Below are 24,715 nucleotides of genomic sequence, written 5' to 3' on the forward strand. Positions count from 1 at the left end.
CTTGAGCAAAAGTTTATAGGAACAAATTGTAACTAAGGACAAGTCATTATAACTCTATGTTTGATTTTTTTTTTATCTTAGAAAACATATATTTATATATATATAATTATAAGTCAAACAAATTTGAAATACAGTGGCAGCCTAATCTAACCCCAAATCAAAACCTGAGCATTGGCCTACTACATTCAAATGTGATGGTTTGTGTAATGCTGATATTTTTGAAAATTTGAATTAGCTCTTAGTGCATAGATGCAGTTAGAAATCAAAATATTAAAATGGATGGAAACTGATCATTCAGCTTTCATGATGTCTGCACCACAACAGAGCAACTTGTTGCACAGTACAGATCAGACTTTAAAGCTGCTTTAATTAAGTTTTTTGTGTTAACAATCGAACAAACGACTGACATTCTGACAGTAGAGAACTCTGCAGTTCCTGTTAGCTCTTCGGATGGTTTTAGTGTTTTTTATCTCCTTGTTTTGGTTCACTCTCACCGCTCTCATCAGCCTCATTTTTGGCCACAGCAGGCAACAGCGTACCGCAAAAAAGCTCTAAAAACCACGGACTGTATATAAGCATTCAAACCTGCATTCTTTCTAATGACCAGCAGGGGGCGACTCTACTGGTTGCAAAAAGAAGTCAGATTGTGTAGAAGTCTATGAGAAAATGACCCCATTCTCACTTGATTTGTTACCTTGGTAAACACTTTTTTCTATTGAGTTTATGGTCTCAATCGCTAGCATGGCAAGTCGCTACAGTGACCTGTTAATCAGGATAGGCGTAGCAATGCATATCCTCCCCACTCCCCAGCTCCTCCCTCTCATCCATATATGGTCATTTCTGGTTCCAAAAAAGCTTGATGGTGTCGGCCAAAAAGCCAAACTCAAAATGGTCGTCCACAAACCAGTGGATGAGGTCACGGTAGCGACACCCACTTCTTTTATATAGTCTATGCTAAAATCCAACTGTATTCTACCTGCCTAGGAATGATCAACAGAGAGAAAAGGTTAGTTGGTGAACATACTGAAGCATTTTGTGGCCAGCCAAGAGCCAACTATTTCCCTCAGGAGTTAGTAGAGACCATATCCTGTGTTTCTTCTGATTAGCACATTTCTAAAACTGTCAAAACACTACTCCTGAAGAGGTCATGTTATCCTTTTTGGCTTGTTTCCTCTCCTTTATTGAGTTACATACCTTATTGTGCATGTATTAGGTTTCCAATGTCAAAAAGCCCAAAGTCCACCCCATCTCCCAGAGAAATAATGTTGACACAAAAAAGCAGTTTCACTCTAAAGCTGTATACTCACACAAACTAAAAATTAAATTATATTGTATTGTTTTGTAATGGAAGCTGGATGGGCTCAAGAGCCCCAATAGCTAAAGGGAAGCAAGTGAGCAACTAAAATAAATACAGCATCCTTTAACACACAGCAAGTGTAAATGCTTCACACTTGTGACATCCTTTTTAAGTTGCCACTTCGCTGGAGTCCATCTCGACACTGATCTCTTCTTCTTGAATTCATTCACTTGTGAAATGGTTTGTCATTTGGTTTTTCATTTTCTGACATGTTTTTTTAAAACTCTGTAGCTGTGAAACAAATCAAGCAGAGAGTCATTGCAGACACAGATGGGCTCCTGCTGACTCCGATCGACACCTCACTGATGGTCCAGTTCAGTGCAGCTACACCTCGCATTAACAGAATGACGTGACATTATGTAACTGTATTAACATGGGTCGATTGTAAAGTGAGACATCATTACTATAATGAAAACAGGAAAAGGAAAAGTGAAGCTGCATTAAAGATTTAATTATAGTCTGTGTGCTTCAGTATAGTGCATTTTCATTTTCTTTGTCAGTCGATTTTTCATCCAGCAAACAATAAATTCAACCGGACTGTGCCTCTGCTTTTTGATTATTATTATTATTAGACTTTATTGTCCACCTTAGTGGAAATTTGTCTTCGACTTCTCCGAACAGATATACAACAGTGACACCGCAGTTAAAATTACATAATAAATACACACAGTTAAGAGTATGACACTGTACCACCGTCAACATACAACAACAGAAAATGGAAAGCAGCGCGGCCAATGGAAATAAAGTAGGTTACGACCTACAATAAACACATTTGAAAATGCTTTAAGTTTAAATTCAGTGCCTGTATGGCATGGGGAATAAAAGATCTCTTATAGATGTTCCGGTTCGCCCTTGGGACCCTGAATCGACGGCCAGATGGGAGCAACTCAAACTCTGATTTTAGTGGGTGTAGGGTGTCTGCTGATATCTGTCTGGCCTTCTACCGCCCTATCAAATACATCCCCAAGCTGCCTTTGTGACTTGCCAATCACCTTCCCTGCAATATTAACAATTTTGGAAAGCTCGTTTTTGTCTTTCACATTCAAGTTGCCATACCAAGCTGTTATATTCAACTGTAAAATGCTTTCTACCAGGCCCCTATATGCCATCTCAAGAATGTGGTAACTGACCCTAAAGCTCCTCAGCTTTCTAATTAAAAACAATCGCTAGTTAGCTCTCTTAAAAATACTCTCTGAGTTTACATTAAAACTTAAAGTGTGATCAATGATTGTACCCTAGTACTGCCGGCTGTTAAGTACAACAGGGGTGAAGTTACTGGCCCCTCTTGATTTCGTTTGTATTATAAGTTCTTTTGTTTTAGTCACGTTAATTTCCAGTTTAACAGTCTGACACCAGTCCTGGCTAAAATAGGCTTCCTCATGTGCTGCATTATTTTCTGTGAGAAGTCCTACCAAGGCCATGTCATCAGCATATTTAAATAAACTAACATTGGTGCTGTGCACAGTCATCTCATTTATATAAATTGAAAACAGCAGAGGTGACAACACACAGCCTTGTGTTGCTCCAGTATTTATAACAGCCTCGTCTGAGTAGACCCCGTTCATTAAGACTCTCTGAATGAGCCCACCATTCACATTCATCCTACAAAGTTGTTCTAAAAGAATATCAATCTGCATAGTATTAAAAGCATAAGTAAAATCAATAAAAAGAACCCGAGCAAGTGATTTTGGTTGTTGTAGGTGTTTAGCTATTTGATTCACAAGAGTAAGAGTTGCGTCCTCTGTGCCCCTGTGTGACCTATAGGCAAATTGAAGGGGGTCCAGTTGATTCCCAACAGAGGACATAAGATGGGTGCTGCCCACTCACTCTCCATACACTTGGCTAAGAGTGGAGTGAGTGCCACTGGTCTAAAGTCTCCAAGGGCTGTAGCCTTAGAGACTTTAGGCACAGGTATTATTGTGGATTGCTTCCATGAGTTTGGAAAAACACCACAATTCAGCAAAATCTGAAACAGCTGAGTAAGAATCCCTTTAAGCTGTTGAGAGCATACCTTTAGCACCCTTCCTTGGAGGCCATCAGGCTCAGGGGCTTTGTTTGGTCTGATTTTAGAGAGACATGTATATATAGGTATAGGTTAGACAGTAGGCAAAAGCAATGTGTTTCATTTAGGAATCTTTCTTGTGACATGGTAGCCTTCTGCCCCAGCCTAGTTATGCTACACTGTCAAAATAACATTTCTCCTTAATGGTCAATATAAGTTATATATATAAATACAATCTAAATCTAACATGCCCAAAGGCTAATTACATACATTTACCTAACTTATGTACAGTATTTTGTCTCATGGGCTATTGAGTTATGTAAATTTGTTTCAGATTCACAGTTCATGTGCTCATTTTGACAAAAAGAGAAATGCAAACCAAATGATCCCAAATGATTTTCTGTAACCATAAATCTGTTCTGCATGTTCATAAATGTTTATCATCATTCACATTAATATGATTAAAAACAGAAGCATACATGGCTAATTACAGCAAACTATATTTGCAGGATTGGTGGAGCAGTACCAATAGTATTCTCGTACTTTGCGGAGGTGTTGGCTCGGGAGAAGAGAGGAGAGCATTTGAGCTGGCTGTGCATGTTCTGGATGATTGGAGGAATTTACGCCTCAGCCATGGCCTGGGCCATCATCCCACACTATGGTGAGTGATACCTCTCACTAATGTACCAATCATAACAATGCCACACAGGTGAGCACCAAACAGCACTTTCTGAGGCTTTGATTTTGATCAGTCTTTTTTAGTTTGCCTGTTTTGAGTCCACCTATAAAACCTTGGCAGCTGTCTGTGGATATTTAATCTGCTAAAGCTAGATTAAAGTGCATTATAATAATAATAATGTGTGGAGGAGATAAAAGCATGAATCAGCGAATGAGAGTAACGATCTTGGGTATATGCCTTAGTTGATTGAAACAAGACTGCACTGCTGTAGTCCACTGAGCTTCAAATAACGGCTCAGAGTTACAAATTACACCAAGATTAGAGGCTTCTAGCTGTTAGTAGCAGTAGTAATAGTTTTAGATATGTCACCCGCACTAGAAGTTACTTGGAGTCATTCAACTGTGGGGAATTTCTGGATATCCAGAATTACGTATAGGTTAAAAAAGAGACAGTCAGAACTGCAGAGGCGGAGATATCTTGGTTTTTACTCCCTACTATTGGTCAAACACCAAATATGCTAGATCTTACATTTCCTATAATGCAACTGGATAGTGTGTTTAATTAAACCCCTCCCCCGCCTTATACGTAACAAGTGTAAGTCACTTTGGATAAAAGCATCAGCTAAAAGAATAAATGTAAATGCAAACTTCCAGTTATTAAAGCAGGCTTTCTTTTTAAAAAAAAGTCTCAATACCAAGTTGAGATAACCCTAATGACATTGTCAGGGTAATTGTTTCAAACCTTGGAAAGCTCCCTGCAGAGCTACTGAGAACATTTCTTTTCAAAGGCTGAGTAGTTCTCCTCGTAAACATCAAAGTTAGCAACCCTTCACTGTAAGATCCACAAGGCAAGAGATGAGGGAAGACACGTCACTAGTGCCAGGCATACAGTTAATGACCGATATATGTAACATTACAGTACAGTACATACTCCATGTGCAAGAAATGATGCATGAGATATGTGTTTTTACAGAAGGGACACAGAAACAGATACAGACAGTATACAGAAACTGAAAATGCGTAGTGTAAAGTAAGGACAAAATGACTCAATGTACATCTGCTTTCAGCTCCAGCGACCCAGGTTCCAAACCGCAGAAGTTTCCCACTGTCAGGAATCACTCGCATCACTAGTTTAAACATAACTGCAAATAGAGATGGCAATAAAGTTTGACTAGGCGGTATGGTTCTACTTTTGATGATGCCCCCTTGCTGTAGTGATGCATATACATCGCAGCATGATAGCTAACATGTAGAGAGCACTGCAAATAATTCCTTTCATTTAGAAATCAAGACCCTCCAGGGTTCACACAAACACAAAGAAGGTGGCAGTGTAGGTGGAGACAATAGCAGCAGCTGAAAAGGCAATAAAGCACATGTCTGCCTACATGGTAAATATGTACATAAAAGCCTTTTAAATTTGTAACAGAATCAGTGTACTGAGATACACAAGGGCGTGGCAGGCAAGCTATCAGCTGACACAGCAAAGAAGGATGAAATGTTCAGCCAGAACTATGTCGTTTTAATTATAAGGAACTTTTTACCATAAGCAAAACCTAAAAGGATCATTCTTTATTCTTCACAGAACTGAGGTCCACAACGCATTTTCTGCTTAGTCAGTATTTGTGTGTTCATTTCATGTAATTTTATGTGACAGTGTTGGAGGTAAATATATATAACAGAAGGAAAAAAAGGTTGGCTGATGTAACAAATATCATAACATATGGTGAGGGAGAGCTGGAGGATAACAAAGATGGGAGGAGGTGTGTGTCAGAGGATAAGAATAAAATGAGTAAAATGAAATCAATCTGGTGTGGAAGGGTGTGGACGAGGAAAGAGGAACAGAGAAAGAGATTAGGAGGACAAGGGAGAAGGAGAGGTGGAGAGTGCGTTTGATTTATGTGGCCTCTGTCAGGGATAATCGAAAGGTGAAGGGAAACTGCAGAGGGCTAAAGGGAGGCGGCGAGAGAAAACAAAGAGAAGGACAGAATGAAAAGGTATTAAAGGAAAGGGAGGGCGAAAGGATGAGTGAAGAGGAAGGGTTTCTTTGTTTGCCATTTTCAGGGCCATGTTGATCAGATATAATGAAGTTTGCTCTTGGACCCTGGCCATCAGAACACCGTGTGTGACTCTACAATGCCCGGGCCCCAGGTTGATTAAGTACCTCGACCAAGTGGTATTCTTATCTAGAATAAAGTCACAAGATCAATACAAACTTCACTACAACATGTAAAGAAAACTAGTTGATGAAGTGGACTCTTCTTCAGTTTGATAACATCACCATACTGTGCAGGAAAGACAGAACCTGTTGCTATGGCTTCCTTGGAGAATATTTTTAGAAAAGATACATATCAAAACATAAATATGAAATGTTTGATTAACACTTACCGTCAAGTGCCTCATTTTAATGTTATGATTATTAAGATTTCTGTCCTGCTTGAGTTATCGACACCCTTAGTCACTGGTGGTAACACTTTTTTTAGCTATGTCAGTGTACACAAAGCAGCAAAGAATAACGGCGTGGCAGGCTGTAGGCTTTTACAACCTCAAGATGAGCTTACTGTGAAGGAAACTGAGGGCAGCGCAATGCAGAACAGCGTGACATGATTTGTTTCTCTTTACTGCTCTAATGCTCTCAGCTCTGCTGCTAAACGTTACCAAAGTCAACTAAACTCATTTTGAGCCTGGTACAATCTCCTGGAGGAAAGACAACACACAGTGGCACAATGCAAGTTCCACATAGAGATGCAAATAAAAAAGTAATGGTAGTGGTAATACAAATGATAATAAGACTGATAATAATAATTGTAGCAGTGGGTGTCGGACTCCTGACAAATACCTGCTGAAAGCGACAGAAGAACTGTGATCAATGTCGCTGATATTAATGACATAAAAATAAAAAATAGTACACTAGATCAAATGCTGCATCGTTTCGTGTAAAGGCACTTGCCGGACTACTAGAGGGGTAATCAAAGAATGTAAATACATTGAATGGGTGTTGCTGAGAAAATGCACAGGCTTTGTATATGTGTCATTTTATGTACTAATATGTACTGGTACTCTGATCACCTTTTTATCCTGTTCTCATTGTCCCCACTTGTTGGTGATTATTTCCTGTTACCTTTGTGAAAAGTATTTATGGCAACAACACAAAATATATATATTTTTTCACACTCTTGTGATATCCAGTCACGCAGATTTGGTTTTATGTGTTCAGGTTCTGACACATTCTGAGTGTGATTGATAAACAGCTTATTTTTTCCAGAAAAAATGTTCATGTTACTCTTGATAATCTAACTTTCAATAGATTTCTTAGGGACTATTTAAATTAATTGTGACAACAGTATTTATTAAAATTATTATTTTCCTTTTGTGACTTGTTTGCCTTCAATAATTACAGTATAAACACCAAAATAAGAAGTTATTTTTAATGAGTAAAAAGAAAGTGTGTCCGCACAGGCTCACAAGCACATGGACAAAGGTAATTGTGTCTCTTGTGCCGTAACTGACTCTGAAGTACCTAAAAGTATAAGTTTCCATCCAGCGTGAGAGGGCCGGCTGAGGCTCATAATTGAGGTCAATTGATTAGACGCCAGTGTTTTTAACACATTTTTTCATCAAGATGCAGTGGTGTGTGGGTAATAGGTTCTGCCGCAGTGCTCTTTGTATTGACTGGTAGACAAAGCCCAGATAACTGTATGTGTGTGTGTGTGTGTCATTTTGTCTCTTTTTAGGGTGTTAGGAATGTGACACAGTAAACTCCAAGAAAATAATTAGTAAATTCTAAGAAAAGAGAATCATGCAGCCAGTGTGTTCATGCACACACCTAATGCATTAAAATTTGTGTCACAGCAATGAACGATGGCCAAGGACAGCGTGCGTATGTGTGTGAGTATGTTGTATGTGTGTGAGTGTGTGCTGTGTATGTGTGTCTCAGCCGTGCTCACTTACTGTAGAGTAGGAGCATAAATCTCGCTGAGTATTTGAATCAGTTAGCCATCCCCTCCAGTCCATTAAAGCTATAATCCCCCTAATGAGGTTTGTACTGGTACAGGCTGGAGCAGCCCCACAGGCCACACACAGACACACACACACACACACACACACACGTGCTAACATCCATGCCAACATACTTTCCTGATGCAGATCGTCTTCGTTTAATTATGTTTTTTTTTAGCACTTTGAATTTGAAAACACAAATAACAGGAAACAACGCTTTCTAGTTATCAAGTATGGACAAATTTCAGACACAATTTCCCATTATCTTCCTATGTAACGGACATCTAAAATCCTTTGCTGGACACAGACATACACATTTTAAAACTGTTGGAACTATTACAATTTGAACAGTGTACATACAATTAACATGAACAAATGCTTTTGTGTCTGCTACTTTTCACAGTTTAAAAATTTAATCATATTTGTTTTGAGTTTAACAGTTTAAATGCTTCCGATGTCATTCCTCCATTCAGAAATAGTCACAGGTTGACTCACACACAGCTCTCTGTCTCTCCCTATGGCAGTGAGCACTGCTACAAACATTTCTTAGAGATTCTTGCAATACTTGCTATATTGTGCTTCATCTACTGTATGTAGTACACATTATTCTTTTGCCAAATTTATAAAACAGCCAATGTGGGACATGTCCTTGAGAGGGCCTGGAGGCTCCTTCTCAAGAGCAACAAACCTCACAGGAACTAAACTAATGAGGCATTCAAGCATTCACTCCTTACAATTTTGTAAAGGTAAATATATAAATATATATGTATTACCAGTAAGTGATGACCACACAGAAAAGACCTGGCTTTCTTGACTGGATTATCCCCTTAATGAATAATGTCAGAGACGCAGCACTCTCATGATCTTAAGCCTGAACACGGCACTTGTCCCGTTGTGTCTCTCTCCGTGGTGCTGAAAAGTTCAAACACAATATCTTTTGAGTCTCTCTCAATGGTGGCAAAACATTCAAACTCAGGCTTAAGCTCCAAGACCCTATAGCAACTTCACAGAACACCCTATTGTAACCATTCGGACATGAACTAACAATGCTGATCACCCTATGAGGAACTCACCATCATGTCCATGTACGCATCCTAAATATGCTGTCCCAAATATTTAGAAAGAAATGTTGCCTTTTCTCATATCTATTGCAATTAATAGAAATATTCAGGTGAGATAATAACAGGGTGAAATTGAAAGAGAAAATAGGAGAGAGAGTGTAAGAACGATGTATCTACAGATTCCAACAGAGTGTGCACTGACACTGGGGAAGCATTTGACCTGCAGGTAAATTAATTTCATTAGCTTGTAGCAGAGAAACACATGTATGTTTGTTTCCATTAAGAGACTGAAACATTAATCATGCGGTCCGACTAACCTTTACAGACAGAAAAAAATTAAAAACTGAAACTACAAGAACTATAATGTTTTATGTCTTTTCATGTTAGCAGGATTAAACTCTGGCCTGATGCCATGCTGCATTATTGCTGACTATACGTGTCTTTCTATGCGACTGCTTCTTTGCACAGGTTGGAGTTTCAGCATGGGTTCAGCCTACCAGTTCCACAGCTGGAGAGTGTTTGTGGTGGTGTGTGCGCTGCCGTGTGTCTCTGCAGTGGTAGCTCTCACTTTTATGCCTGAGAGCCCCCGCTTCTACCTGGAGGTAAGAGAGATACAGAGGATATTGTGCGACACACGGAGGCAATTAAGGTACTTTAAACATGCCTGATTAGGCGGATAGGAACTGCTAATAGCTCAGTTGACATACTTTTAATCATGCCAATCATGCCAATACAGTGTCTCACTTTGATAACCCCTGCATTAATGTAATTTGCAACTCATAAGCACATATGACTAGTGTGAACACTGTAAATATGTATTGGTAAAATATGCTCAGAAATATGATGGCAAACCTGAGTCACGACATAAGGAGAGTATAAATAGAACCCCCTGCGAAAAAGCCAGTATGGTTGACTAGCTCCAGCCACTAGATGATGAACAGGGAGATCCTGTGTGTATGTGGATGTACACATAATATTACTTATGTTTACCCATAGATGGGTAAACATGACGAGGCCTGGATGGTGCTCAAACAAATCCATGACACCAACATGCGTGCCCGTGGAGAGCCTGAGAGAGTCTTCACTGTGAGTACACACTGGCCTCCACACTTGCAACCTTCTTACTGCTGCAGTGCCGTCGGCAGGTGACAGATCAGTGTCTCCCCCTGCAGGTGAACAGGATAAAAATCCCCAAACAGCTGGACGAGCTGGTGGAGATGCAGAATGAGTCAGCCAACCCTGCACTCAAGGTCCTCTTCAAGATCAAGGCTGAGATCAGAGGAGTATGCATCTTTTTAGTTTTGTCATATATTATCTGCTCAATGTTTATGTTTGTTAGGATTTAAATTAAGTAAAAAAATATTTTCCCTTTTTTTAACAGATCTGGCTGACGTTTATGAAATGCTTCAGCCACCCAGTGAAAGACAACACTATAAAACTGGCTGCAGTCTGGTTTACTCTGTCTTTTGGGTAAGAGATTTTTGGCACACATCCCCAGCATTACTTCTACTCCTCTCTATCATATTATTCTGTGCTTCTGTCATGTTAAATGACACCCTCTGTGAGACTTAGCTGAGTCACCACTACTTTCCAGCTTAATAACAGTTTCAATGAAGTACTCAGCACTTAGGCAGATGCTCTCTCACTTCCTCTTGATGAATGTCGACAGGTTAGATTAGAGAGAGAGATACCTGTTTGAGTGAAGGTGTCATTTGGCTTTGATTGTCAGTTTTTTTGGATCCTGTAATTTTCTTTGACTTGTTGACTGTTTTTTGACTCTTGCTTCTTGCTCCACCACAGAAACAGGTTCAAGATTGTTTTCTTTCCTATTTAATTTGACTCCCCATCTCAAAAATACGAATAAACTAACTGCACTGCTGACACAATCTGGCCATTTTCTCCTCTGGAGATGTACGCCACAGCCAATTACACCATGAGCAGATGGATCATTTCTCTCTAACTTATGTGATCCTCAGTTATTTTTACATGTACCTACATTTACACATAAAAATACACACACACATTTAGTTGAATTTTGCCTTTGATGAATATGTTGCTCAAAACCACTTCAGGCATATAAGATACTACAACCATTGCACTAAATCATACCTCCGATTTCACGTTCTGCCACCTGAGCCATAAGCATGTTTGGGACGGACACTGTCTTCTTTTTTCTGTGTGTTTGTGTGTGTGTGTGTGTGTGAGAAACAGACAGTCTTCAAAAAAGGCCTGGTCTCACCAGAAAGTGTCACAGTGATGTAAACTTTGTGCAGTTTATTCATACTTGATCCCTGCAAGTGAATCCACTCATCGTGGTAATTCCATTTGAATGAATTGATGTCACCGCAAAATGTTGCCATTATAAATGCTGGTGTGTGTGAGCCTTAACATAAAAAAAACAGCGGCAATCCTGCCAGGAGACTTTTTCACACCTAGGACATTTGCATTTTCTATCTTGCATTTGAACTGTGGTCATCCCACAGGCTGCAAAAACCCTTTGCTGATTGGTTTACCACATTTATTTCCTATCATCAGAAGAGATAGGTTTGGTTGCTTTGAAACGGATCCATGTCCTCGATCGCCTTAACATGCATGTCATTTGATTTGACACGTGTTATATTATAAATATATTCATCATCATGTAATGTTTTCAGTGTATTTGTAATATATTTATGCAAATATATACAGACACACGGTAAGTCTCTAAGAAAATCAAAAAGTTTGAAAAAAAAAACCAGACTGAGAACTAGGAAATCATGTCATCAAAGAGCAAACAAATATAACAACAAATCTAATACTTCACACAATATGACAGTGTCTTTTGTTGAATTCAAAGTGACTTTACCAGAGTCAGAGTGTCTCATGTCAGTGACCACATGTAACACACCTTACTACAGAAGCTGTTGCTGTGTTTAGGTTCTACGGACTCTCTGTGTGGTTCCCGGATGTCATCAAGCACCTTCAGGCTGATGAGTATGCTTCCAGAGTGAAGATTCACAACAGTGAGCGCATTGAAGACTTCACCTTCAATTTCACCCTGGAGAACCAGATCCACAGAAACGGAGTCTTTCTAAATGACAGGTAAAGGCTGGGTGCAGGAACTGTCTCCAGTTTGGATTTAAACATTTTCCAGTGAGTTTCAGCCCCCACCTTTCTCAGACAAAGGGACTAATCATTAAGAAAGGATTAAAATCACCTGCAATGTTACACACTGTTATCCAATAGTGTTGTGGTTTAAAGCCTCTTGTCCCGTTGTGGGATAGCATTACTATTCGTCATTCCCGCAAACAACACACCGCTGCAGGTAATATTAATCCTGCCGGCTTTATCTCCCACACCACCAGGAAATTAGAAGGCTTATCGTTCTCTCTGTCTTTTTTTTTTTTCTCTCTCACCCCTACACACACACACACACACACACACACACACACACATCTTTTCCTACTCCTCCTGTTGTGATTCTCACTTACACCATGTCCTGAAAGAAGATACATAGACATGCTGTTTTTGTTCTTTTCCACTCTCACTGTAGACCAGGATGCATTATTATTAAGAGATTAAATCAAAACCAATACCATGACACTGTGTACAACAGCATGCAACAACTCATATAGATCAATAACAGACTCGTAAGCCCTGTCATATCACTGTGGACATGCTAAAGGAGGGACATGCTGGTATTTATAGAAGTACTAGCAATATCACTCTGTAAATATTGAAGTAAAAGTCCTGCATTTAAAATACAAAGGTTTTAGCAGCAAATGTACAATCAAAAGTAAAAGTACTTGGACCCTTTCAGGTTGTTACGTCATATATTATAGGCTATTATTGTATTGTTATTACTGATGTATTAACATTTAAAGTCACAGCTCATTTATGAGCCCTTGGTGATTGCTTAATTAATGGTTTAATAGTGTGTGTGTGTGTATATAACGATGCAACATATTTTGTAAGTAGACCACATGTTTGTATATAAAATCTTTAAAGTAACTTGAGCTGTTAGATTAAGGAGGAGAGGAGAGTTGTAATGTGCAACTGTTTCCTCTGAAATGTTATGGAGTACAAATTTAAAGTAGCATACAACAGAAAGAAGTACATGTACCTCAAATTTATACTTAAAGGTCCAGTGTATAATATTTAGGAGGATCTATTGACTGAAATGCAATATAATATATTACATATGTTTTCAGTGGTGTTTCAAGACCTTATATAATGAACCGTTATGTTTTTATTACCTTAGAATGAGCCATTTCTATCTCTATACACCGCTAATCCTCTTACATGGAAGTCGCCATGTTGCACCGCTATGTTTCTACAGTAACCCAAAAGGACAAACTGCTCTACAGAGCACTTTTCTTCACTACGCTTAATTTGTATGAAGAAGAAGTAGTAGTCGTTGTAGTAGTAGTAGTAGCCGTCTGGTTTGTTAGAAGTAAGAAGAGAAGAGAAATTTGGAAAAATGAAGGATCACACGTATTAATTAGCACAAGAGCCGCCACCATAGCTTGTCCTATGAGCTTGCAAAGGGAGGGATGAGTGGTGACTGAGTTGTTGGTTGCAATTCGCAACCCTCACCACTAGATGCCACTAAAACATACTCACTGAACCTTTAAGTGCTGCTTACAGGTCGTGAAAAAAGTTTTAAAAAAAACTCTCCAGAGAGATCTGTGTGAAATCTAATAATGTTATGTGGGGTCACTGTTGGGGCTGAAGACTACAAGTTTGAAAATGAAAACAATCTTGGGGTGTAGAGTTAGAAAGAAGTGAGACCTCTGTAGCCCACTCCTCATCTCTGCCCGAGGTTTGCAACTCGAGGCTACATTATCTGCTGCTAGCCGCAGAATCTGTTGGCGAAGGAGTTGCTTTGAGGGTAATGTAGGTGACAGGTTTTGAAGGAAGAATGCATGGGTAAAAAACACAATGTCATTGGCTCTGCTTTATTAATTTTGACCCCTTATTGTTTTAAATAACATTTAATAATAAGAAGGGAAATAATTCAGGACCAATGCCATTGCTGTCAGAAATATGTTTCTATATATGTTAAATCACTGTTGATCCTGCTTTAGTTATTCTTTTGATCCTTTTTACATATATTCATTTCCTCCACTGCCGCCTCCATCTGTTCTCCCCTTCTCTTCCCAGGTTTATCGGTATGAAGTTCAAGGCAGTCACATTCATTGACTCATCTTTCCTCAACTGCTATTTTGAAGATGTCACCTCTGTCGGATCTTTTTTCAAAAACTGTACCTTTGTAGACTCCTTCTTTTACAACACGGGTAAGTGTACACCCACAAAACTAACTCACATTCAGAGCATTCTTCTCCAGCACTGAGCTATCTGCACTGAGGTATTTCCTTCCACCCCAGAAAATCCTATTATACTATAGGTGCATTACACATAAGTCTTACTCAGTTTCTCTGTCTGTTTCTGACATTTCATTTTGGATCTAACGTCCAAGCTTCTAGGGAGAAAAAAATGGGTTTGAGCATTTATGGTTTTGCTTTATGCCACTAAATTGCTGCTTAACCTCCCCTGCCCCTGCGCAGATTGCCTTTCTGAACTCAGGCGACTGTCACAAAGAAACTGAGCCAAGCTGGGCTGCATTGAAAATGTCCATTTCTAACCACACAAACACTCCTGGAGTGATGTTTTTTATGTTTTAGGTGCTTGCAAAAATTCCAGGTACACTAAGGTAGACAAAAAAAGACTCTGTGAGCAGCTGAATTTTAACTTCTATGTTGAGCATTCACTTGCTGATTTATTCCTCACACAGTGTTTTGTTTTGATACAGACATTGGAACCAAGGTGTCTCCATTAGCGCCCAAAACATCAAATCATACCTTTAATAAATTCAGGCTATGTTATCAAAGTGCAATCCAATGATTTTGGGGCTCACAAAAACACAAGCAGGAAGAAAATGAAAGGCAGGCATTTTAAATATTCTGAGAGAAACTGGAGCTGAATCAGACCTTGAGGGAGCACAGGGTGGAAAAAATAGTTCCCTCCAGCACTCAGGAAAGCGCTGAACATGGAAACAGTGAGGGCACGTCAGGTTGCTGGTAATGCCCCATGGGAAATAAAGTCTCTTTGCCCCCAGCAATGTGTCTCAGGAGAACAGAGGATAAAGAGAAATGAGGGGAGACAGAATGAGAAAGGGAGGGAAGAGTGTGACGTCAGAGCAGAGGTGAGAGCAGGGAATGTTTTCTCTTTGCTGCCGCTGAAGTTTATTAATACACCATTTCTATATAGGGAGAGAGCCATAGAGAGCCCTTTAAACTATACACAATATTACAAGATTACAGAGTATATCCTATTAGCATTATATGCATTTGGTTAAGAATGGTTATTGTAATGAATCAAATACAAATATACTAGTGCAAGTTTTATTAAACCTGATAATCAAACCTAGAAACGGGGGAACAGCTAGCATGGCAAGTAAATCTGTGTACCAGATTATCTGTTTGTATAAAAAGTAAGGTGTAAAAACAATGTGGTTATGGTTATCTGACTATTTCTTGGGTAAGTAGCCTGCTTTGTCTGGTTGGTTATCCAGCCTTGAACCTCAAAGACACCTTAAGAGGAGTCTAAACCATCAAGTAAAAATGAATACCACCAAATTAAACCACTAGAAAATTAAAACAAATAACACATTTATTTTATATTCCCCATCAGCTGGAGCCAGAACAGAAGACAGAACATGTAGTTTCTGCACCAGAAAGCTCTCTCAAGTTCAGTTTTTCCCATTTTTATCTAAGTATAGAAGGAGCCAGGCAGATAAAAACATATGCTAATGCGTTATTTAAACACAGTGTGAAAACTGTACTCTTGTCTCTCACATTTACAGATATTGACGACACTAAACTAACAGATTCAAGGGTGATCAACAGCTCCTTCCACCACAACAAGACAGGTTGTCAGATGACATTTGATGATGATTACAGTGCCTACTGGGTCTATTTTGTCAACTTCCTGGGAACACTGGCTGTGCTACCTGGAAACATCGTCTCTGCCCTCCTCATGGACAAAATAGGACGGCTTAGCATGTTAGGTATGACATAACAGCGTCTCTGGTCACTGAGGACCTGCGCTGACTTTTTGTTTGGGCCATGAGTAGCAGCCTTTACTCTCGCAAAATGTTTTGATGTCTTCTGATGTTGGTGTATCTGCAGTGACCTCTGGTGACGTAAACGGGGCTATTTTGTGTCTGACAAGCATAAGATGTGTCGTTTTGTGTCCTGCAGGAGGCTCCATGGTGCTGTCAGGCATCAGCTGCTTCTTCCTTTGGTTCGGCACCAGTGAGTCGATGATGATCTTCATGCTCTGTCTCTACAACGGCCTCAGTATCTCTGCCTGGAACTCCCTGGATGTGGTCACTGCTGAACTATACCCAACAGACAGGAGGTGAGTGCTGCACTCACTGCATACAGAAGTCGGTAATAGCATTAGCTTTAATGTATTTTTAAAAGTATATATAAACCATTTAAAGGTATATAGCATTATTATAATTCCCTTATCAGCACATCTGTGCTTTATCACTGGCCAAAACCATATGTGTATTAAATGTTCATTATCTTATTCCAGGATTTAAAAAAGCAACTTTCACTTTCAACAAATTATCCATCAACTAAAAAAGCCTACAGCTGGATATCTGAGATTTTGAGACTGAAATCTAAATATTTAAAGAATTAAGTTGTAACATTTCCATGAAAACGTTTCCAACCACAAATTTTTTTAAAGTATTTTTTTAAAGTTTGTTTTAGACATACATTGAAGCAGGATTCTGCAACTACATGGCCAATTTCCCACCTCAGGTAGAACAAGAGCAGAATAAACATAAAGAACGTATACTTCCATCATTTAACATATTCTTTCATAAAAAAAACAAAAGGCTGCAACATAATAACTACTTCAACGTCTAAAGAAATGAAATGACACATATATACATATCTAACTCTCTTCACTGTGTCTTCCTTGTTTTCAGGGGCACAGGCTTTGGCTTCTGTAATGCCATGTGTAAGCTGGCAGCAGTGCTGGGCAACCTGATATTTGGCTCATTGGTTGGCATCACCAAGGCTATCCCTATCCTGCTGGCATCATCTGTGTTAGTTTGCGGCGGGCTTGTGGGGCTTCGACTGCCAGACACACGAGCCAATGTCCTCATGTAAACCTCAACACAGAGCAGTATGTTGTTTACCAGGTATTTACTCAGTTTACTGAGTAATCATTAATTTATAGACTGTCATTTATTTGAATATCACTGAAACAGGCTTTGCTGTCACCCTTCTTGTATTTATTATTTGATAAATAATGTTGACTATGTTCACAAACTAAAATGATTGTTATTCTGTTATTTCTGAGTAAAATACCTGGTGAATAATAAAGGATACTGATATGCAGTTTAAGTTAACAATGAGCTGTAGATATAAAGAGTTTGAACACTACAATCAAAGGTTAGAAATGTTAGAAGTATCATGGCTCTTGCAGGAATTCAAGATGAAAAGGCTGCTTCAGAAACGATTAAACAGAATCATCTCTCCTGATAAAACTCTGTATATCAGCAGCTCATTATCTAGCATGAGCTGTTTCACACATGCAAATGAATATGTCAAAGCTGCAAAAGGCCTGGATTTCTGACAACCTTCCCCCTCCAAATCCTGCTCAGTCTTGCTCAGATTAAAGGAATAGTTTAACATTTGGGGAAATAAAGATAATTCAAAGTTACCATCAGCAGCAATTAGCTTAGCTTAAAGACTGGAAGCAGGGGAAACCAGGTAGCCTGGCTGTGTCCAAAGGTACATTAACAAAATCTGCCTACCAGCACAGCTGTAGAGGAGCAAGTTTTTTTTTTTATGGGAGGTTATGTGCTGGATTATTTCTTGGCCTGGCGCAGGATCTTTGTGGTGCTGTGAACCAGTTTGTAAAATTACAATGTGATATTCTCACACTTGTTTTTGAATATGTGTGTAAGTGGATTAAACAAATGAGATGTTGGCCTAACATGTTAATTAGTGAGCTTTACAGGTGCTGGTAGGTAGAGTTATTTACATATGAAAAGAGCCCATCTAGCTAGTTTTCCTTTGCTTCCAGTCTTTATGCTAAGCTAACTGGCCGCTTGCACTAGCTTCATATTTACTGTACACGCATGACAGTGGTATCAATATTCTCATGTAGCTCTCAGCAAGAAAGCATATAAGTGTGTATAGTACTACAAAATGTCAAACTATTCCTTGAAGTACAAATCCTTTTGTAACAGTTGTGTATGTGATTACGCGTGTATATCTATCTATTTAGTAATTTATGTATGTTATTTATTGCATCACCAGTGTGCTTTTATGTTTGTTGGCCAAAAATTTAAGGTGATTTAGGCCTCAATTTCTAAACCTGTGCTCGGTATTCCACTAATGGTTGATGATGTTCAAGCCTTTTGCTGCAATTTGCAAGAATGACAAGGCCATAGAAAAAAAAAATCTATAATGATATAGTAGTTTAGTCAAAACCGGCAACTTCAGCAGCTACATTTCTAAAGTGAAAAGAAGTTTACATTTTCTGCTTTTTACAGTAAGAGACTTTTGAGATTGGAAACCTTTTGTCTGAATGCTTCCTCTCTCCCTCTCGTGTCTGTGTTGTGTTCGTCTCGTGGCGTCAAGCTCCCCATGAAGGGCTTTGCAGTCCGATCTTTCAAGAAGAATTTATACTCTGCCATTACAATCTGCTCTTTTCCTTGTTTTTGTTTTTTTTCTCTCAATATCTGTCTCACCATCTTGGTCTCCTCATAGTGTCTCTTGTCCAGACTTGTCCTCTTGTTGTGTTTATCTCCTCCTGCCTTGCTGCTGCTCCCTCCAAAACTCAAAGGCCTTTCTCAAATGTCGTGCCTCTCTCTCTGTTGAGCCTGTCTCTCTTTCCAAACCTTGCTGGAAGCTTTGCTGCTCTGTCCTGCTTTTTTTTGTCTGTCATCTCTTGATACCGCAGTGTGTGTGTGTGTGTGTGTGTGTGTGTGTGTGTGTGTGTGTGTGTGTGTGTGTATCCAGACAAAACAGATACAATGATAATCTCATATGTAGAAAGCCAAGTTTTTTGTTTTGTTTTGTTATGCTTTTTTTCTATACCAAGAAACTGGGTGTTTGGGGGGATTTGAACTATACGATAAAGTGATATTTAAAGCCATGCTTAAAGGATCCGTTCACCCAAATTCCAGAAAAAAAAACATATTTACCTGTCATGCAGATAGTAAATGTGAACCTCATCAGAACACACAAGATGAAAAGTCAGGGGATAACCAGAGTCAGTAGAATTCATCTTCTGGGAATCATGGATGTTTGTACAAAATTTAATTTCATCCAGTAGTTGTTGAGATATTTCTGGAACAAAGTTGTGGAACGAAATTCCCTTCACCTCCATTATATTGAGGTATAGAGGCAGAAATATAGAGGGTATGGTTGTAACATGGGGAGAGCTGTAACAATATCAATTCCACCAATTAGACGTAAAATAGGAGTTAGGTGATCATTTACCTACTTCCTCCCCGATCAGGCATGGTGGTTATCAAGTCTGGAAACAGACACATTCAGAATAGATTTTTTGACCAAGACTATATTTTGTTTAGTATCTATACTATTGTAGATAAATTTGTATGACTTATATTAGATTGAAATGTAGATTCTTAGGCAACATGTGATGCACTTTTTCCTTTCTAATTTCAAACCACTATGCTAATAATGGTAGACAGGGGTGGGGTGGGTTGTTACACTTCTTTAAAAAGTGTAACAACCATCCACCATTTTACAGAGTGCCCTTTACAGTCTGGGCTCAACAAGCCTGCCCTCCAGGGTTTCCAGCATTCATTTGTCAGCACAGTGACCAGTACTCCCCATTCACATGTTGTTCACATGTTGGCGGGTGTATCAGCACTCAATCTTTTCCATACTCTGTCTCCACCGGTGGAGAGGGCAGAGAAGCATATGGGCAACATTGTTCTTTTATTTCACTATACCTGTTTTTGAAGTGTATCATATAGTGCGGCATCTATTATTGCTTGTTTTGTCTTTACAAACTTTGTTACAACTTACTCCAGCATGTGTTATGATGTTGTAACACATGGATTTGACATCAACTCACGAGGTCTGTGATATTCTTGTAGAGGATTGAATTGGTGCCATTTGTTGTGAACAAATGTGGGTACTTTGTATAAAAGTTTGAGAACCTTGAGAAAGTTTGTTACAGATGCTCAAGCAAAAAGTGTTACAACCATACCCGGTCTCCCTTATCTGTGCAACTATCTGCATGGCTAGATACCACTTGAGCTAAATAAGAAATACATTTTTTTGTGGTTTGGGTGAAAAATCCTTTTAAAACCACTTATGAATGGGACTACTGCTGCTACAGTGTCAGTGCTGTGATGTAAAAATGCATTAGGGAATTTGTAAAATAAAACACTAACTTTTTTTTTCTGGGATTCTTCAATCATTTAAAAAAAGTCACTTAACAAAAGTACAGTACTGTTTTATTCCGTTACTTTCAAATCCGTTTTCTGATGATGATTTAGTGTCAACATACAGATTACCATTTCAAGATATGAATCTAGTTTCCTGATGGGTGTTTGATGCTTTTTTTCTGTCTATCTGTATCAACATGTCCACCTGTGCTGAACAAGATCACTGTTTCCAAAAAGGAAATCCTGCATGTTTGTTATTGAAGTCCTTCTGTTGTGTGTGCTTTTTTTCCATTTTGGTGTCTTCGCTGTTCCTCTGCGGGGGGAAACAGACATGTGATTCACGGGTCAAAGGTGAATGTATCATTCTCGTGTGTTGTCAGATTTGTTGTGGACAGGTGTTCATTATAATGAGTTGACTTCTAGGTCATTGTGAAAGGGCATGCCACTGGTGAGATGACTGTATGTGCTACAAGAGGTTATGCAGCAGAGGTGGTCAAATCTGGGTTTGGGAAGGTTTCCAGTCAGATTAATCAATACCATAAAGTCACTGAAGCATGAAGGAAATAGCTGGTGTTGTGACTTTCAGATTTGAAAATCTCTGCTGTCAAACAATATATAGAGGTGTGTGTAAAAAAACAAACAAGCACCTGTCCTTGATATGATTTATTTTGATAAGAAAAGGCTCAAGTGAATGCAGTGTAAAGGTGGATTCCTCTGGTGTCTACATATTGAATAAAGAGTTTCATTTGAACCACTGTGGGGCTTTTTTCACTTTGTCCACTGTCCAAACATGGATGCATCCACTTACACCAGCAGATGGCATCATTTATACAAAATTAACCAAGACAGTCTTGCGTGTCCCTCAGGTTTTATGAGTCATTCAGAGAGACTGTAATGGAGCCTCATTTTATAGCTAACCACAGAATAATACAATGACTACTCATCGATGAGTGTTCATGCTTGTTTTGAGGCCATTTTAGGGGAAAAGTCTCAAAGATTATTTGTTTTAGTTTAGTTTATTTGAAATCACTGGTTCTAGCCACAGGGGCCAGACCCCCAGTCTGGCCCCTGTGGCTAGACTGGGGCCAGGTGTTGTTTTCAATGGGCCAGCTGAATTAAAGCAAGACTGTAACTTTTACTGAACTGTGGCTACAAGTGGAACATTACAGGATAAAGGTATTAGCTAAAACATAGCTGGTGTAACAATCCCAACAAAAACAACAAGAAGACCAACCGTTGCTCAGATTATGTCAATTCTTATCAATTGCATCCAGTTTCCTCTCAGCTGGGAAGGAAACGGCAGCTCAGTGAGATTGGAGTAATTGCATTGAAATTATATTAGATGTAGTGAGGCTTTACATTGTAGAAGTCATTAAGCTGTAAGAGATTGTTGACATGGAACACAAAATAGCTTAAACATAGTTAAGTTCATGTTTTAATCAGCAGACAGCATAGCTCTATATGTGATAACAGGAACACCGGGAGACCTATTTTCTGAAGTCTGTTTCACATTGTTCCTTGTCAGTTACATTGATATTTATATATTTCAAGCATAGAGGAAGAAAATACAAACATATAAACATTAATATCACTATATTTTCATTTCATCTTTGACATACATACATATATACATAAACATATTTACATATGTACAGTATCTTCTCATTGTCTTTCTCTGTCACAGATTCACTCTATTTATTCTACTTGCAAAGTGGGTGTTGCAAACTTGCAGCAGGAAGTCAATACATAGCTTGTTTATCATAAATACAGTCGAGGTCTTTTGTTTTCTCTTTGGATTCCAGCCACAGAGACAATTTCCCTCTTCATCACTTAATAAAAAATATAATTTAAAACCAGTATTTTGGAACCATGTAGGTCTCTTTTAGATAGATATGCTCAGGGTCTTGCCTTTAAAGGGTCTGAAGTGAAGGCTGGAGCCTGCAGACTTGGACATTAGGAGAAAGAGGAAGGGGTCAAGGCAGGCATGGAGGCAGCACAAACATACCGCCACTTTAAAGTGCACGTACAACCTCTCAGTTCCATATACGAACAGTTGCAAATAATGGAGGAAGTGCAGGACTCCAGCTGGAGTGAAACACACCAGGAAGATGACAAACACCAGTGAGCTGGCCTTGATGTACATCTCCCAGTCGAAGTGTGATTGGTTGAGCTCACAGATGATTCGGATGAAGCACAAAACCGTGACCACCAGCGGCAACAGGAGGCCGAAGATGGTTAGAAACAGGTTGTAGCAGAGCAGAAAGATATGGGAGTCATAATCCAGAGGCAATACATCATGGCAGGTGGTGATGCCCACTTCCGGGAGGTGATAGCTCTGCTGGACGAGGAGCTCTGGAATCATGGCGGCACCAAACACCCCCCATATGACCAAGCTGACCCAGGCAGTCAGCCTCCTCTTGGGGAGACGCTTGTACAAGAACGGGTGCACTACAGCCAAGTAGCGCTTGATGCTGATGCAGGCCAGCGTCTGGGCCGAGCAGTAGAGGTTGCCATAGAAACAGGCCGTGACCACTCGACAAGAGGCCTCTCCGAGCGCCCAGTGGTTTCCATGGAAATGGTAGTGAGCCTTGAAAAAGAGGGAGAGGAGGAGGAAGAGGTCGGAGACAGCCAGGCTGCAGTAGAAGATGGCAGAGGATACCTTCCTTATTTTAGTGGCCAGCGAGCAGAGGATGGCGATGTTGGCTGGGATCCCAACAACAACGACTAACAAAAAAATTATGGGGATGACCCGTGTGCTCAGAGTGCTGTGGAGGTACCATACTGTGCTGTTGCTTAGTGACTGCAGCTCTGGAATGGGAGCTTGTGTCCCATTTGGGACAAGAGAGAGATTGGCGTTTCTGACTGGGACCCCTTTAAATGTTCTGGGCCTAGCGAAAACCTCAGAGTTTTTCTGGGGCTCTATTACTTCACTTTCCCCTGCAACAAAAACAAGAAAATGCAAAAGTTAATGTTAATTACATTTCTTTTGAAAAACTTAACTCAACAATATACTAATTGGACCACATATAACACTTATTTTCATTATTGATTAATGTGTTGATTATTTTCTTGACTAATCTCATGTCAGAAAACAGCAAAACAATTCCCTTAAACCCAAGGCGAGACCTTCGGTTTCAACCAACAGTCCACAATCCAAAGATGTCACGTAAGACTAAAAAACACAATTGAGAAGCTAGACCAAGGAAATGTTTGACTTAAAGGCTTAAATGATTTATTGATTTTAAAAATGGTTTTTCTGTAAATTTACTTATCGATTAATTGACAGCCGTAATGATAATGAGCCATCTTCTGTCACAATAACTGATTTTAAAATGAATCAGTGAGTCACTACTGTGCAACTTGTGGCTTGTTGTTTTCAGTTTATCTAATTCCACAATCAACTCAACTAGAGAGCAAGTATTTAGAGAACTATCAATTATTATTATTAATAAGATAGATCTATCCATCCATCCATCCATCGTCAACCGCTTATCCTGCGTACAGGATACAAGTAACATAAAAAAATATGGTAATAGAACAGTAGTCATCTCACCCAGAAGACTCATTCTTAAACTAAACTTTTATAAACACCACTTACCTTTATTTTGAAGTGTACCACTTAGACAGAGAACCAAAACGAGGAAAAAGAAAAGAAGTTTCCTCATGATGTCTTTTCTTTGTTTTCAACTCAAGTTAGATAGGCAAATCTCTGTGTCTCTGTCTCTGAAAATCTTGCATTGCACTATCCACTCAGCTGCATATTTCACTTCTGTATATTGTGGCTGCTCTGTGGGAGTGCTCAAGCTGCAAACACCTCCCCAAACCTACCCTGTGAAAAAAAAAATATCTTGACATCTTATGTGATTCAACGGGAATGTGGGCTGCTCTTGGTTTTCGTTTGAACTTGAACAGTGTGAACTTCTGACTAACGCCACCAAACATCATCTTTGTCAATCTATTGCACAATCCTGTGCTTTATGAGACTCAAATGTGACATTAAGGACATTATTTTTATGTATCTTTGCCATAACATGTTGTCTATGTTCTTTTGTACAAAAAAATCCCCTTACAATATTCATTAAGCTTTTCCCAGTATTTTACAATATCGAATCTCTACTTGTTCAGACACTTTATTGGGACTATGTGGTGCTCGACTGAAATATTTAACCCACAAGTTAAATGGAAATGGA

The 24,715-nt window shown here is 39.3% G+C and overlaps 2 protein-coding genes and 1 long non-coding RNA gene across 4 annotated transcripts in view; 1 reads left to right on the forward strand and 2 right to left on the reverse strand.

Annotated features, from left to right (window-relative positions):
* The window catches only part of LOC123981817 (synaptic vesicle glycoprotein 2C-like), a 29,817-nt gene extending 12,558 nt beyond the window's left edge, over window positions 1-17,259 (forward strand). Inside the window, exons 3-12 of one of the 2 annotated variants that reach the window (XM_046067012.1) lie at window positions 3,869-4,020; window positions 9,563-9,696; window positions 10,091-10,180; window positions 10,267-10,377; window positions 10,476-10,564; window positions 12,011-12,175; window positions 14,237-14,370; window positions 15,939-16,142; window positions 16,336-16,495; window positions 17,076-17,259. In XM_046067012.1, the coding sequence (XP_045922968.1) occupies window positions 3,869-4,020; window positions 9,563-9,696; window positions 10,091-10,180; window positions 10,267-10,377; window positions 10,476-10,564; window positions 12,011-12,175; window positions 14,237-14,370; window positions 15,939-16,142; window positions 16,336-16,495; window positions 17,076-17,259 (1,423 nt within the window). The remainder of the gene's footprint in view (window positions 1-3,868; window positions 4,021-9,562; window positions 9,697-10,090; window positions 10,181-10,266; window positions 10,378-10,475; window positions 10,565-12,010; window positions 12,176-14,236; window positions 14,371-15,938; window positions 16,143-16,335; window positions 16,496-17,075) is intronic. The other variant, XM_046067013.1, reaches the window with a different exon arrangement.
* Window positions 15,728-18,999, reverse strand: LOC123981819. The gene is made up of 2 exons (XR_006827835.1): window positions 18,852-18,999; window positions 15,728-16,470 (listed from the first exon to the last, which is right to left on the reverse strand). It is a non-coding gene; the product is annotated as an uncharacterized LOC123981819 (long non-coding RNA).
* Window positions 19,000-21,942: 2,943 nt separating this feature from the next.
* LOC123981877 (proteinase-activated receptor 3) lies at window positions 21,943-24,233 on the reverse strand. Its single transcript, XM_046067101.1, has 2 exons — window positions 24,124-24,233; window positions 21,943-23,462 (listed from the first exon to the last, which is right to left on the reverse strand). Exons 1-2 carry the CDS (start codon window positions 24,188-24,190, stop codon window positions 22,408-22,410), a joined length of 1,122 nt encoding a protein of 373 aa, XP_045923057.1. The 5' UTR covers window positions 24,191-24,233; the 3' UTR covers window positions 21,943-22,407.
* Between the last annotated feature and the right edge of the window lie 482 nt (window positions 24,234-24,715).

The sequence above is a fragment of the Micropterus dolomieu genome, linkage group LG13 (assembly GCF_021292245.1).
Source record: "Micropterus dolomieu isolate WLL.071019.BEF.003 ecotype Adirondacks linkage group LG13, ASM2129224v1, whole genome shotgun sequence".
NCBI lineage: Eukaryota > Metazoa > Chordata > Actinopteri > Centrarchiformes > Centrarchidae > Micropterus > Micropterus dolomieu.

Excerpts from the sequence above, each read along its gene's own strand:
- LOC123981877 (XM_046067101.1), bottom strand. The coding sequence starts at position 24,190 with ATGAGGAAACTTCTTTTCTTTTTCCTCGTTTTGGTTCTCTGTCTAAGT. Across the intron at positions 23,463-24,123 it reads TGGTACACTTCAAAATAAAG|GGGAAAGTGAAGTAATAGAG; the intron begins GTAAGTGGTGTT and ends TTTTTGTTGCAG.